This window comes from Brienomyrus brachyistius, chromosome 20, assembly GCF_023856365.1.
Source record: "Brienomyrus brachyistius isolate T26 chromosome 20, BBRACH_0.4, whole genome shotgun sequence".
Taxonomy (NCBI): domain Eukaryota; kingdom Metazoa; phylum Chordata; class Actinopteri; order Osteoglossiformes; family Mormyridae; genus Brienomyrus; species Brienomyrus brachyistius.
The window spans coordinates 4,954,528-4,969,003 of record NC_064552.1 but is presented as its reverse complement, the minus strand read 5'-3'; the positions used below and the strand labels follow the sequence as shown (position 1 = coordinate 4,969,003).

The 14,476-nt window shown below is 44.9% G+C and overlaps 1 protein-coding gene across 3 annotated transcripts in view; it reads right to left on the bottom strand.

Annotated features, from left to right (window-relative positions):
- tcerg1l (transcription elongation regulator 1 like) overlaps positions 1-13,371 on the bottom strand; it is a 74,708-nt gene extending 61,337 nt beyond the window's left edge. Inside the window, exons 1-5 of one of the 3 annotated variants that reach the window (XM_048988152.1) lie at positions 13,191-13,371; positions 12,421-12,770; positions 11,347-11,646; positions 8,519-8,665; positions 8,115-8,295 (exon numbers count right to left, since the gene is read on the bottom strand). In XM_048988152.1, the coding sequence (XP_048844109.1) occupies positions 8,115-8,295; positions 8,519-8,665; positions 11,347-11,610 (592 nt within the window). In that variant the 5' untranslated portion in view covers positions 11,611-11,646; positions 12,421-12,770; positions 13,191-13,371. Of the gene's footprint in view, positions 1-8,114; positions 8,296-8,518; positions 8,666-11,346; positions 11,647-12,420; positions 12,884-13,190 lie in introns of those variants that run through there. The other 2 variants (XM_048988153.1, XM_048988151.1) reach the window with 2 other exon arrangements.
- Between the last annotated feature and the right edge of the window lie 1,105 nt (positions 13,372-14,476).

Sequence of the window (14,476 nt, the reverse complement as noted above, 5' to 3'; positions counted from 1 at the left end):
CGGATGCCACAGAACAGCTCAGCAGTTCATATCAGCTAAATCAATTTAGATTTTCTCTTCCACCCGACTGAAATTCTCCACAAAGACCATCAGCCAACACAGAATTACACTACACATCCCATTAAATCCGCTAAATCACTTGTTTCACATTTACATGGGGAAAACGCAGAGCTGATAGCCACTTTTCTGGAAGATACGAGATGCGCGATAAAGGTCCCCATTTCCCATTTTCTCTGTATGACCGTCACTACTTGCGGTACCAAAAACAAAGTAGTCGGGCATAATTGAAAAGCTTATGAAAAACATGACATAAAACCATCTGGGACACAGGGGTGTGTTAGCACCAAGGCTATCTGGCTACGATACGCGCCACCTCCCGTCAAATTAATTCCTTATAGCATAAAATGCACAACGTACAATAAAATGGACTTGGGTGATGAGAAACGCAGGAAGAGGGCAGTGGATTAATTCCTGTGGATTTAATGCTCTTACACAATCTGCTGGTATTCCGGTCATATTTTTGACTTGGGCTCGCCTAAAGTTCACTCTAAGAAAAGTAGGAAAGTCCTTAATGCTGAAAGCTTGTCTCCGAAGAGAGTCAAGGCGAATTTCTCGGCAAATGCATGTTTACGGTCATGAATAGTTTATACCATAATACAGCTATTCCTAGAACTGCTTTTAGTCACTATGGCCTATTTAAATTATACAATAAGTTCACTCTGCTTGGCTTTTTACGTGTGATTTTGAGTGATGTGTGGCTTGTAGTTAATAGAGAATACTCTTGATATCTGCAGACAAAGAAATGGCAGCTAGGGTGTATTTCTGGGAAAAATGTCTTGTAACAGGCATATCGCGGCCTTTTAAATGGCCCTGCAGAAATGTTAGGGCTGGGCTCCGTATCTTCATAACTTTAATATGTGGACATTGCTGCCATAATGGAAGGAGGACCGTTATTAAGAAAAACTGTATTCTGTATACTGCGTGAACCATCCATTGTTTCATTCTGTGTGTTATCTGTTGCCTTAAGGACAATTGCAACACAAAATTTCATTGTAGATGCTGCTAAAGAATCTTATTTCACAAAATCTTTGCTTTTTAAAGCCAAAATGCTCTACGAGACAAACAGGTCTGAGGCTGTAAGACCGTTTGTCAGTAGCCATGTTAATTATCATTTCTGTACCCTCTTCCGTCAAAACAACAGGATGCATCAATATGAAAACAGATCGATATGCATTCGGAGAGAGAGAGCGTGCGGATGACACCTTTAAAAAAATGTGACAGTCCTTGAAGGATGCGGCAACAAGGAGGACATCCGGCTGCAAAGAGTCTACAGAAAGGAACCGTGGATGAAAAAAGCAAGCTGGAGAAGAAAGATGAAAAGTGATATGGAGAGAGAATACATCTGTGTGAGGGGATGGGGGGGGCATTTTTTCCTCATGGGAAGTTTAACACCGGCAGGGTAAATCCAGCTCTCAGAAGACGTCGAGGAAATCGATAATGACGAGGAAAGCCTCCAGTGTATGATACACACACACACACACACACACACACACACACACACACACACACACACACACACACACACACACACAGACACAGACACAGACACACACACACACGCCACATCTGTTTGCATCAGCAGTGTTCGTGCTAAGCTGCTGCTAGGTGCTGCATCACGGGTGAGTTCCAGCCGGCGAATTTAACCACCATCTGACAACAGAATGAGTGAGATATCATACGCAGCTGTGACGTCCGTCCCTCTCTCTTCCTGTTCCCTCAAAGGCTGGGGGGGGGGGGGGGTTGTTTAATCGCAAGTGGCATATTCGTAGAAGAATCTGTTCTGAGGCCTACAAGGCGGTGAGGTATGTTGCGAACACACTCGGCCACTACACTATACACAGCGTGAAGGGTATATGTCTGGCAGGACTGTAATATCCATGATATAGCCCGACCTAGAATGGCTTTTAAACCGCTTTAAAAATTATTGCTACAGTTGAAAACTCATGTTTAATAAAAAATGATTTATAATGCACGGATTTATTAGATATTCATATAAGGATGTACTCCCTGATCAAAAACATTTGTTGCTAAGCAACATATAGGTTTTGTGAAGCAGGAATAGCTGTTGTTGGCCTGTATTTTGCAAACCTCACTTTGCGTCAGTGGTCATACTGTAACAGCCTTCTTAGTTTGTCGGCAAATCACTTCATCATTTCTCAGGTCTCCGGTAATGTTGTTACCCACTCACCCCCCCCCCCCCCATATCATCTGCACTCACAGCCCTTATTTTTCCTTCCAGTGAACCTCTGCTAATATCCTCAACCACATGCTGATCTCCTCCTAATGCATTCTGCGCTAGCTGTGCTACTCCGCTATTATAAACTTACCCAGAGCTATCAACTGACCAATCAGGGAGACCGGAGACCAGTGGACACCCTGGACAAGGTGCCCGTTCACTGCACGCACACTAGCATATGTGTTATGATGGCAGAAGGACACCAGAGTTCCCAGAGGAAACCGGAGAAATACGGGGAGAACATGAAATGTCCACATGAAATTTAATTCAAATTTAATTTGCAAAATTTAATCTTACAAGGGAGACGGCTGCTATACCCAGTAATATGTTTAAATCTATCACTGTGGACATGTAACTGGAAAACACCAGCAGATCACTAATCAGGAACCAAATGCATGTAAATTGCATTCCTCGATTTAAATAGATAACGCGCATCTGCGCATTAAACTTGGTACTCAGCAGCCACGCTGCCTACTAGCTGGGAGCAAAACCTGAACTTCATGGAATGGTCTAACTTACAGCACAATCCTTATACAACCTTTCCCCACCGATCAGATAGTTTAGCTACTGGCATAAAACTAATATTTTATGTTAAATGTGGGGGGGGGGTCCAAATGAATAATGGCGGTGACACCCATGACACATCATATGTTTGAAGCCGATAGTAAAAGATACTTTGACTTCTGGCAAGCAGAGTCCATTTCGACAGGGGGGGTAACGTCGCAATCCGTCCCCGAATTCGGGAAAACCAGCTTCTGTAAATATCACAGTGCACACTATGAAATGGGAATGACATTCAGCACCTGTGCACCTTGGTAACAATCGAAAATACTAACAGCAATAAGCTCAGGCGTGCTTTTGGCCGTAAGATACACCGGATTGTGTCCGGATATTATGTTATTGTGAAGGAGGTGTTTCCGCTGTCTGTGCCCCGATGCCCACTGAGGCGTGCAAAATAGCCCACTTACACCTGACACTGGCGAGCTCTCTCTCATTGGTGCGAACTGGAGAATGACTCACGCTTTCAATTTGCATCTGAAAAAAAAGGGATCGACGCGCATCTCCACCTCGGGAAACGCTGCGCGGATGAATATTTCAGATTCCTGTTGTTGTGAAATCCGGGAGACAGCCTACAGCTGTGCCCCAGCGCGCCAGGCTGACTGACAGGCAGCAAAGCATCCGGAGCAGCGAGCTGGTATCGCTTTCCATGCTTGATAATTATATCACCAGTCATCCACATCTGAAGTGCAGGCTTTTCTATGATATGATAATTAAAAATAATAGGCAAGAGTGCTTAGATTCCACTCATGCATTCATCTATCCATCCATCCATCCATGCATCCATCCATCTCCCACAACCCACTTATCCAGTAGAGGGTCGTGGTGAGCCTGCAGTCTTTGTATTTTTAATCTTGTCTTTTCTTCATTTGTTGTAGCAGTTCATTTTATAATGAGTTAATTTTGTAGTTATACTGTATTTTTTTTCAAGGAAAAACATATCCTTGTCATTCATATATAGTGCTTAAAAATATATTATATACACACACATACATATATCTTATAGATACATACACACATACATACATACGTACACTGGAGTAAGTGTCAGTTAATTAATCAATGTCACTTAGATGGTTTAAACAGCTTAGCGTCTTGAGTGATGCCTCTTAGAAACGCATTCAATGGTCCATGAAAATTGGTTTAAGAGTCTAATCTTATGTGTGCGCTATGTATCAGACAGAAGATTCATGTAAAATAAAAAGGTTTCCTCTATTAATGTAGTGCTCAAGGTAATCTTTGGGTCTGAGAAGTTCAAAGAACCCAATGGTGAGGTCATCGTGGTATTACATCTTTAGGCTCAACCGTTTTAATACATTAGTAAAATGTGAAAGTGGCCTTGCTTGAAGTTGATGATACACAAGTTCTGGCAGAACATCATAAAAGGAGAAAAGTCTTGAAGACCTCCTGGAAGAGGGGTCACGGGGTCACTGCCGAGGCTCTGAATGTTCACTGAACGCAGCGAGAAGCACACAGTGTTCAAACGGAGAAAAGCAGTTTGGACAGTGGCCTGTCTTCCCAGCAGTGACATTCCTGCCAAAATCTCCCCAGGATTCATCAAGAAAGTCAAGGCGAACGAGAGAGTTACCTGCAGTGATCTGCAGGACGACCCTGCCTCTGTGCGGCCGGGGTCTATGACCCCCCCGTTACCCATACACAGTGCCAGACATGTCAGGTAAGCAGAAATGACTCCTCATTACAAGGCGACACGAATGTTCGTCCTCGGCTTTTTGGGACCACCTGTGTGTTCCTAAGGAGTTCCGGAATGTGGTGAGGTTGTCATCCAATCAGAACGCTGCAGATAACGGCTAATAATCAAATCCTTATTATACAGTGTCCCAGTTCCACAAAGAACCATGAGACAGAAGAAGGCTTGTGCTTAAACTGTCGTCTCGTATTTGAATAGCTCCCTCTAAATAAAATGCCCTTGGCTTTTTTAATCCTCATGCCTTGTGAGAAAGAATAAAGGCTCAAGAAAGAGCTTATATCCCCCCCCCCGCCCCCCCCCCCCCCACCCATTTTGAAGCCCCAAGGCTGAAGGCATGCTCACCAAACGTGACTCAGCCATTTAAGGTTCCACAACGCTCAGGCAGAGATGCCAAAATGCTAAGTACATTTTAAAGGAGACCAGCATCGGTAAAAAAAAAAATATATATATATATATATATATATATATATATATATATATATATATATATATATTATAATTTATTGTTGCATGTTTCAGTCATAAATTCGCAATAAAATAACTAAGGTCATTGAGTAAATGGCTCTGAGCTAATTTCTTAGGCGAGTGCCAATTTCAGCTCCCAGCCTCTCTCTCCCTCTGACTCGCTCTGACTCTCACTGATGCCCTCTGACTCTCTCTGACTCCCCCTGACTATGTCCACTAGCAGCCTCCCGTGTCACATACAGAATCGCTGTAGCTACAGGCTCAGATTCTGGCATAACTCCGTCTAATGTTCAGCTTAGTGCAACGGACGTCTAGGAAGCCCCGTGTCTTTTCTGAGGAATTCTGACTCTCTGCTGCAGTTAGTAGAGTAATGTCCATGAAGGCTATGGGTTCAAATCTCCTCACGGGTCTGGCTGTTGTAAATTGGAGCCGGGTGCTTTAAACTTGCCAGCTGGCTGTCAGTGTGTAAGGTCGGTTATTGCACAAGCGGTATTTTAAATTATAGTTCCTATAAAACAGTGGTCCTCAGACACTCAACAAGGGTTTACTTGAGCTACAAGGCAATTTATTCCATCTTAAATTATGTCCTAGATCTCTTTGCTGTCAAAGTATGTCCTGCACTGTATTTATATTGTGAAGCACAGTTCATATATATCGTAGAAAATTTCAGAATTCCAGATTGGCAAATACATACCGTAAACACATTAGTACTGAATAATGAGTACACATGCAACCTAACTGCAGCGATGTCAATAGGACATATATTCAGGTACTCGTTAGTCATCTAAGCATACTGAACCAGTCCATGGATTGCTAATGTGACTCAAAGTAGTCATGATCTTTTCCATAACTAATTAATTCATTAATAAACATTAATATTGTACTAAATTTGAAATTCTGCCTCTGAAGACAACATTAGCATTTGCTCACCAGTATAACTTTTCAGTTCGTGTGGGAAATTTTAAGGGTATAATTTCCCACCAGTTACCTGTTTTCTGCTTTGTATATTTTGGACAGCAGACAAAAACGGACACAAAAATGTGCACTGTTCTGATAAGCTCTTCAGGTGCCACACGTCTAATTCTGCATATGAATTGTGGATTATGCACGGCTGTACGAAACCCAATTACAGTGCCCATTAACTTCAATGACCCTAGCTACAAATCCAGTTTTATCAATGATGTGCAGGTTACAGAATCCAGGACATGCAAGTTGGAAAATAACGTCTACAGAAAGCATCCATCCATCCGTCCTCTTCCAAGGACGGCTGATCCAATCAGGATCACACATGGTCTCGAGCCCAGCATGCACAGGATGAATGGATACCCAGTCAACTGAAGGGAAGTAACAAATTCATACACCCAAGAACCAATTAAATACAAAATATTAGCATGCTAATATGGCCGTAGCTGGAGAGAATCTCGCAAATTAGCATTAAATAAATAAACAGAAGTGGCAAGTGCTGGAAGAATCCTTAATCTGTGCAACACACAATGTCCCCCGCCCCCCCGAGCAAATGTGTTACGATGTCTGTGTGGAGGCATTTTCACGCGTCGAAAATGCACAGCTCCTCTCGGCGCGGTACAGTTCCGCGTCCGTTCCGAAAGTGCGCCGGCACGGCACGTTCCCAGCCCTCCAGCGCTCGCTTATTAGCCGGCACAGCCTGAGGGGAAGAGGCGCCAATGACGGATGGATCCCCGGTCCGTCGACGAGGCGCAGGAGAGATCAATCACGTACGGAGACCCAGCCGCAAAAACCTTAAAGCAGGCGCCCCTTATCTTCATAGCTAAAAAGCAACCAATTTGCCCAGGACACTGAACATGATCATTTTTTTCTCGCTGCTTTGTCGAGAACAAGTAGAAACATGTTTTTTTGTAATTTATTTTTGATAGTTATAAGATAAGAGTGGCCTGTTATGGTCTCCTGGCTACAATAGCACTTTGTTCGGTGCTGCTGGGACAGAGCAGATAAGGCCGTTTCTTAAACCACATGATTGCCTGGCTGATACACAGCTCCTCGCCTCCCACTCTGGCAGATACGGACTGTGGGAGTTTGTACGGCTCCCCTAGAGGGCGAAACGCAGAACTACAGCCACCTCGCACCGAAGGAAGATAAAGTCAATCGAGGCAAGCTTTCTTTATGGGGCTGACAGCAACCAGCCAAGTCTCCAGCGCATTTATCCACGGTCAGATGTCAAACATGGTACTCTGACAGAAACAGAGGGGTGGGGGGTTAGGGTCCAGCCCCCCAGTGCAGACCTTCAGGTCTGAAACTTCCTCCAAATGTACTAAAATGCAAAAAATCGATGGCTCAGACGCATGACTGACTGTTTAATTATGGAACGGAACAGACCACGGGGCAGGCAGCTGTTCTTTCGCTACCTGAGCCCGTCCAAGAGTGAGAGCGTCTGATTGAAATCGGGGGGAGTGATTTCACAGAAGGGTGGGTGCACGTGCGTATTTTTGTAATATGCAGCTTTTTCCGCACCTACACTCCATGTCAGGGCATCTCCGGTGTTTAATTGCCTTTTACCGCAGCAAATGTAATCACGAGTGCCTCATAGATTATCGTGTTCTTTTAAAATGATTTTAACTATTCCTCTTACCCACAAAAAAATTGCACACAGATACCTGCCGTCTAATTGCGGTCCATACCTCTAATTTATTAAAAGCTACTGGTTATTTCTTGAATTACTTCCATGTTTGTTAAAAATTTGAAATGGGCGAAAACCTCGTACACTTGCGTGAAAATGTTTTCAATCCGCGCGATTGTGTGCATCGCATTCTGTTTCTGACTGATGAATGAGTCACAGCGACTCACGGCGATTTATGAGATGTCGCGCGACGGCTACATCCGCCTCGTCCGCGTCCCACAACCTTTTTTCTATGGCTACGTTCGAAAAAACGCATCCGGCATCTTCCGTTTCATTTTCAAACGACTTAACGACGGAGATTAAACTTTGACAGTGGGAACGTAAAAAAAAAACAGGGTGAGGGAGGGTCGACGGGAAACTGGTCCCTGATAAATTGAAGCTCCACTACAGACTGGGTTATACAGCAGGTGCAGGTAGTAAATTCGGAGACTAACCTGATACACGCTGGGGCGACACCACCAGAGTGTGGAAATTCCCGGAGGCAGCAGGCGGCCTAGATATGCTCATTGCCATGGGATTAGTCATCAGTACTGGTTTCTCCAGCCTCTGGAGTAATTGTATCTCCTCCGGACTGATCCAGGTGCTATCCAAAGCCAACGCGTTGTTTAGGTAAATCTGGAAAGCAGGACGGCAGAGCCTGTGATACCCGCGGAGATAGTCAGTCTCATTTATGGTTCATGTTTGGTGACACTGATGTAGCAAATCAGTTAATGATGCCAAAGGGCGGATTACAGTATGCATGGGGTGGTAGAGATGTGGAAGCTTAGCCAAAAACGATGTGTCATGGGTGAGAAGCTGGACGATGGAAACTGCTGGAAGGAGAACGTCTTCCAATTACCTTGTAGTCTGGGATCCTCTTCTCAACCCATCTTTTGCCGACGTGAGGGGGCAGCACTGAGCGGTACACGCGGGGGAACACGGGGACCAACTCCATGTTGGTGGACGGCTGGAAACCCATGAGTGAAGGGCGTGAGGGCAGCTCCCACTGCAAAGGAACCCGAGGAGATCTCCTCAAACACAACTCAAGTCCGCAGTAACATATGCAAGGCGGAGGAAGTACTCGGAGTGCAAAGGATCATGGGCCATGTGTGATGTGAATCATTCATTTCATTGGAAGCAGTGGCGTTCACAGGAGTTTGGCAACAGGGACACTGGCCCCACTGGCTGATTGGCCCCCTCTCCTGTCACTCACTGATGCAAAACACCAATAATAATAAGTTTGGGCCCCTCTGTATGATTTATGGTCCCACCTTTCAAAACCCTAGAATACAGCGGGGGTCACCCAAGCATCATATGATTCAGAAATCGACATTTATCTACAGCACTTAAGGTCATTTAGTTGCTTGGAATATAACATCTCTGAAAAACATTGTGTTTAAAGTACCGAATGCTACATTGTTTCACGGTTGACTGCTATAGGGACTTATATACCACAGAGCAAGTGAAGGAGGACAATATGAAGGCAAATACTACGCAGTTTCACCCCTTTAACCCATAAAAACCCAGCATATTCACCTGAACAGACAATTTTTGGGGTAATGATGGACCAGACTGTACATTCAGTCATCTTATGCAGGCAGTATCATAGCTGTATGGTATGAAAACACAATGAAATGGCGATAACAGACAGCAGCAATGTCATCTAGCCACTGGCAGGGCAATCAGAGATGAAGACCTGCTGGCGTGATACAGTATATCAGCAGGACAGTCCACAACCATTAACCTTATACATCCATCCATCCATCCATCCATTCATTTTCCAAACCGCTTGTCCTACTGGGTCGCGGGGGGTCCGGAGCCTATCCCGGAAGCAATGGGCACGAGGCAGGGAACAACCCAGGATGGGGGGCCAGCCCATCGCAGGGCACACTCACACACCATTCACTCACGCATGCACTCCTATGGGCAATTTAGTAACTCCAATTAGCCTCAGCATGTTTTTGGACTGTGGGGGGAAACCGGAGTACCCGGAGGAAACCCCACGACGACATGGGGAGAACATGCAAACTCCACACACATGTGACCCAGGCGGAGACTCGAACCCGGGTCCCAGAGGTGTGAGGCAACAGTGCTAACCACTGCACCACCATGCCACCTCAACCTTATACATATGTAGAATATATATAGAATCCTTTTGAATCTTAAAATCCTATATATACACATACAGATGAGTCAAACAGTATGACCTCCCCCAAGTGAAGTGAATAATGTTCACTATTTAGTAAAAACGGTGCGTGTCAGTGTCTGGGATATATTAGACAGTACGCTGACATTCAGTGTTCGCAGTCGATTTGTTGAATGCAGAAGAAATAGTCAAGAATAAAGATCTGAGTGACTGACGATGGCCAAATCGTTGTGATCAAACGTCTGAGCGTCTCCGAAGCGGCAGGGCTTGTGAGATGCTCGCTGTCCGCCGTGGTGAGCACCTACTGAGAGTGTTCTGAGTGGGGGAGACCCACGGACCGCTGAGGCAGGGTGTGAACAAAGACTATAACGGCTCGACAAACCAACAGATGGGCTACTATGGCACAACTTTGATGATAGTCATGGGAGTAACATGTCACAACACACGGGGCATCAAGCCGCGCTGCATAGGGGGCTACCTAACCACAGGGGAGGTTATAATACAGTGTATGTGTATGTGTGTGTGTATTATAAATGAATATTGCGAATTATTACATATACAGTGCTAAATTCAGTCCTGCCGAGGCATATACATTACCAAGATTGAAATGTTTACATCTTTCAAAGGTGTTCTCTAACGAGTCCTCTTCATTAGCCATCCTTCGAGAGCTAAAAATTAAACAAATTCATGCAGGCTGCTCAGCCCCCCCCCCCCCCTCCCCCCACAGGGCAAACGGCCTGGAGATCTTACATCTTATATATCTTGCAAAAAAAATATGCTTCCTGTTTTTCCGGTGTTTGCAAATAGGTCCCAATGTCACCCCCCCCCCCTCCCCCACCACCACCCCATCCTCCCAAACTATCCCTCCTTGTAGTTATCTGTAAAATCAGGGTGTAAATCACTGATGTTACGCCGTTGTCACTCTGAAGAAGTTCCCTCCCTGCTCTGTTCCGATTAAATGTCACGCCGCGTCTAGGTGCAAGACAAGGATGACACAGAAGATACGGACTGAACTTAATTGCGGGGCAAGCGCCTCTAGTGGACGCCAGGTGCCACTGCGAGCTGCGCGCTTCTCTTAATCGTCGTACCGCATTAGTCCGGAGCAGGGCTGTCAAGCAGAAGGGCAGCCTGTCAGCGCAGAGGTTTATTGCAGCCACCTAAATTGTTTTTGGTATAAATAACAAAGCTCAGAGTAAATGGTATGCGGATGAAAGACTGCTCTGACATTTAGCCCAGCAACTTTCAGTCATTATTATCGATAATTTCTTGGGGGGGTTATTACTGAGTATGGTGACCTGTGGTGCCACGTTTTACGTGGTGTGGATGGGAAAAAAATAAATGTTGATCATTTTTCTACGTTTCCAGTTTACGCTGCACGCCTTCTCTGCGACTGTGAAAAGTTATATGTGCGCAACAGAGGAACAGAGCGCTCTCCGGGGGGGGGGGTGTGGGGGAGTTGTGCTGGCTGGCTTGACCGTAATGTGCCTGGGGCGTTGTGTGTTCAGGATGCCGACGGTCGCAGACATACAAGGCGGAGGTACCTGAACGCTGGGTAAGGGGTACGGCTGGATGGCCGGTTCCGCGGACGGTATTCGCACCAAGGGCAGTAGCGGCTCACAGGACAGTTGCCAGCTGGAAACGGCTTGCAGCAGCGGAGGCGGGTGCGTGGAGATTAGGAGGGGAGGGGGAGCCGCACTTATCCTGCAGAGCCCTGAGGTGGCCGGGAGCATCCACACCCAGGAAGGTGGCTCCCCGCTCATCTGCCACAGCTGAGGCTGACCCTTTAGTCTTGGGATGGGAAGCATCCTACATCCTACACCCGGCCGACTGGGTGGGTATCCCTGAGGGGACATCGCCAGACAAGGTGAACAGGGACGGCGACATGCCACCGCGCAGCCACGACGGGCAATCGTCTCATCAGATTTTTTTAGGGACACCTATAAAGGGTTAAAATCAGAAGCACCGGGCGCTCAGCTTAAAGCGTCCCTGTATCCTTTATCACCACATCCGAACATGTGAAAGTGTATTTTAACCCTGGCAACAAGGATAAAAGTGAGATACAGTGTTCAATTTGCTTTGCCATACCCATTACGGCATATGCAGAACCCAGCACGCTGAAAGTGATACAAGACCGAAATATGTTTTAAAGAGAGACAAGTGTTATTTAATGCGCACTTATGCACGTGGAACACGCCATGACACGGTGCTTTAACATGCTCCACCAAAAATAAACGGCAATAAAACAGCAGAAATGCTTTCCGTGCCAAACATCCGCGCTCATTTTTTTGTCATGAGCAACATCAGCCTTGACATATCGGGTGCGTTAAGACTATTTGGCTTTTTATCTTTATACACACACGTCCTTTTCCCTATAGAGACATGCATGTGTGATCGATCGCTCTTCCCTTATTCTGCAGCAGACTATACACACCGCCGTTAACGGACGAGCCATCGACACGTTTGTCCATTACCCACTTTATGAAATAAAACACAGACAGCCGACTTATTAGCGAAAATTCACAATGAAATTCACGTATGATATATGATTAAACTTTGTAAAAAGTTATTTTTTTAGAAGTCTTTATATTACAGATGAAAAAAGACGCCGAACTCACCTTAAAACGCACCCTGTGAATTACTTCAGTTACCTACTTGTACCATGGTTTTATCCGTAACATGTGTGTTCCCAGTATGTTTTATTCAAGGTCTAATATCCAGGGCTGTTCCTTAGATTCTGATACGACTCCAGATTTCAGTCAGAAGAAGAAACGATTTGTGCTGATATCACAGAATCAAGGAAGGTTTTCCAAATACATCCTTTAAGGGCTGGTCTCGAAGTCTGGCGTTTTTTGTATGGAGAGAGCTGTACAGCAATCCAGCGGAGACGATCACTGTCTCTTATTATCTCTCACCCTGTTCCAGCCTCCTCCCTGTTAAAGGACGCCACCTCTTACGCGGGACTCTCCTGCAAAAAAAGGCAGCCCGTGTCGTTCAATCCATCCACACGCACTGCTTGGGCATTTGACTATTGTGTATGTAAGGCTTTGCAAAGAAGTTTGAAGCGTCGTATTTATTTCGGATGGTCGAATGGACGCAGCCCCAGCTTGCAAGAGATTTAAATTTTCATGAACGTCAGAGCCCAAAAATCGCGACAGCACACCACTGCATGTTTTCTTCTGGGGCGTAAATAACTCTTACGCCAGAATACAGTTTAAATTTGTGTATGATTTAAAATTATACGCCCGCAAATTCCATCAATTTGGGAATTTTAGGGCCAGATTAACCGCTCGCTTTTGGGCGTTTCCAATCCTACATTATCCTATCCTTGAGGACTAAATACGCACTTTCTCGCCATGTGTAATTTTTAATTGCAAAAATTCATTACCGTTGTTGAGGTGCCAGTTTCCTATTGCTCTTGTACTGGAGTTCAGCGTTGATCGGAGCGCTTTTCTTACCGCTAGGGGGAACGTTTCAATAGCCTGCCTTACAAACAAGCGTGTTACTGCGATTTCAGAAATTAAGCAATTCCTCCCTCTGTCCGCTTTGAACCTACTTTAATTAACCACGGCACAATATTTACGAATATTTTGGATGGTTCCTAGACGTACTCAGAATCCCAAAGGAATCTGAACGGAAACGTTCCCACGTGTTTTTTTTTTAAGGTTTTCCAGGCATGCGATTTTATTTCCATACATCAAATCTGTCTCTTGGCATCTGGAGTGTGAAACACAGTGGCGTCTCTTTTATTTTCTTCAGCCTTATCTTGGGAACCACACGCACCGGAGCGGTCGGAATGGCGCTTCGAAGTGCAATGAATTACCTTTGCTGAAGATTAAGTAAAGGTGCACCAGACCTGCCAGCTCAATTGTACTCGAAACCATTAAGGTTCCACGTTTGGCTGCCGGATGGATTTTGGAGGAATATTATTATGCTTTCTGTGCAGGTGAAATCCCAGGGGCTTGCCATAAAGTTAAAAATAACTATTAGGCCGGTAAGACAAATGGAACCAGACACAGTTGAATACAGCAGATTTAAGCAGACAGTAAAACAGAGAGGGGTTTCAAACTCAGCTAAGTCCACTCTCCCTCATATCAGATTGTGGGTGTTTTAGCTGTATTTTGCATGTATGCTTTATATGCAAAATTTATATATATATTTTGTGCATAAATGTGTTTTTAATCCCGTGAGTCATTTTCCCCTTTTCGCGCGGCTGTGCAGAGACTTTTTAAGGAGCAGGTGCTAGGTGCTTAAAGGTTAAAAAGGAGACACTCAGTACCGTTAAAGCTCACGCACAAGTTCAAATTAAATATTTCGGGAAAAACGGGCAGGTGCTCAACACCCCCACCCCCGCACGTGCCTGCCTTTTTTTGATGCGTTTTCTTGCTTATACCATAATGCAACAATCTAATCTCCATAAATATTCGAAATAAACACGATTAGCAATCTCACTCAAAAAGCTGGTTTACGTTTAAGTGGGTGTTCTTCGAACAAGCAAATTGGGAACTTGATATTACTTGTGATGTAGTATTTTCAGACAAATAATTTTAAGTGTGTAATGATTTATAATGACGGACCTGCAGCCTTTAAAAACCGTGTTATTTAATTTATTGATAAATGCGAATTTGCATCTCGGGGAATTAAAAATCAACCACAGGGAGCATAGCAAACCAA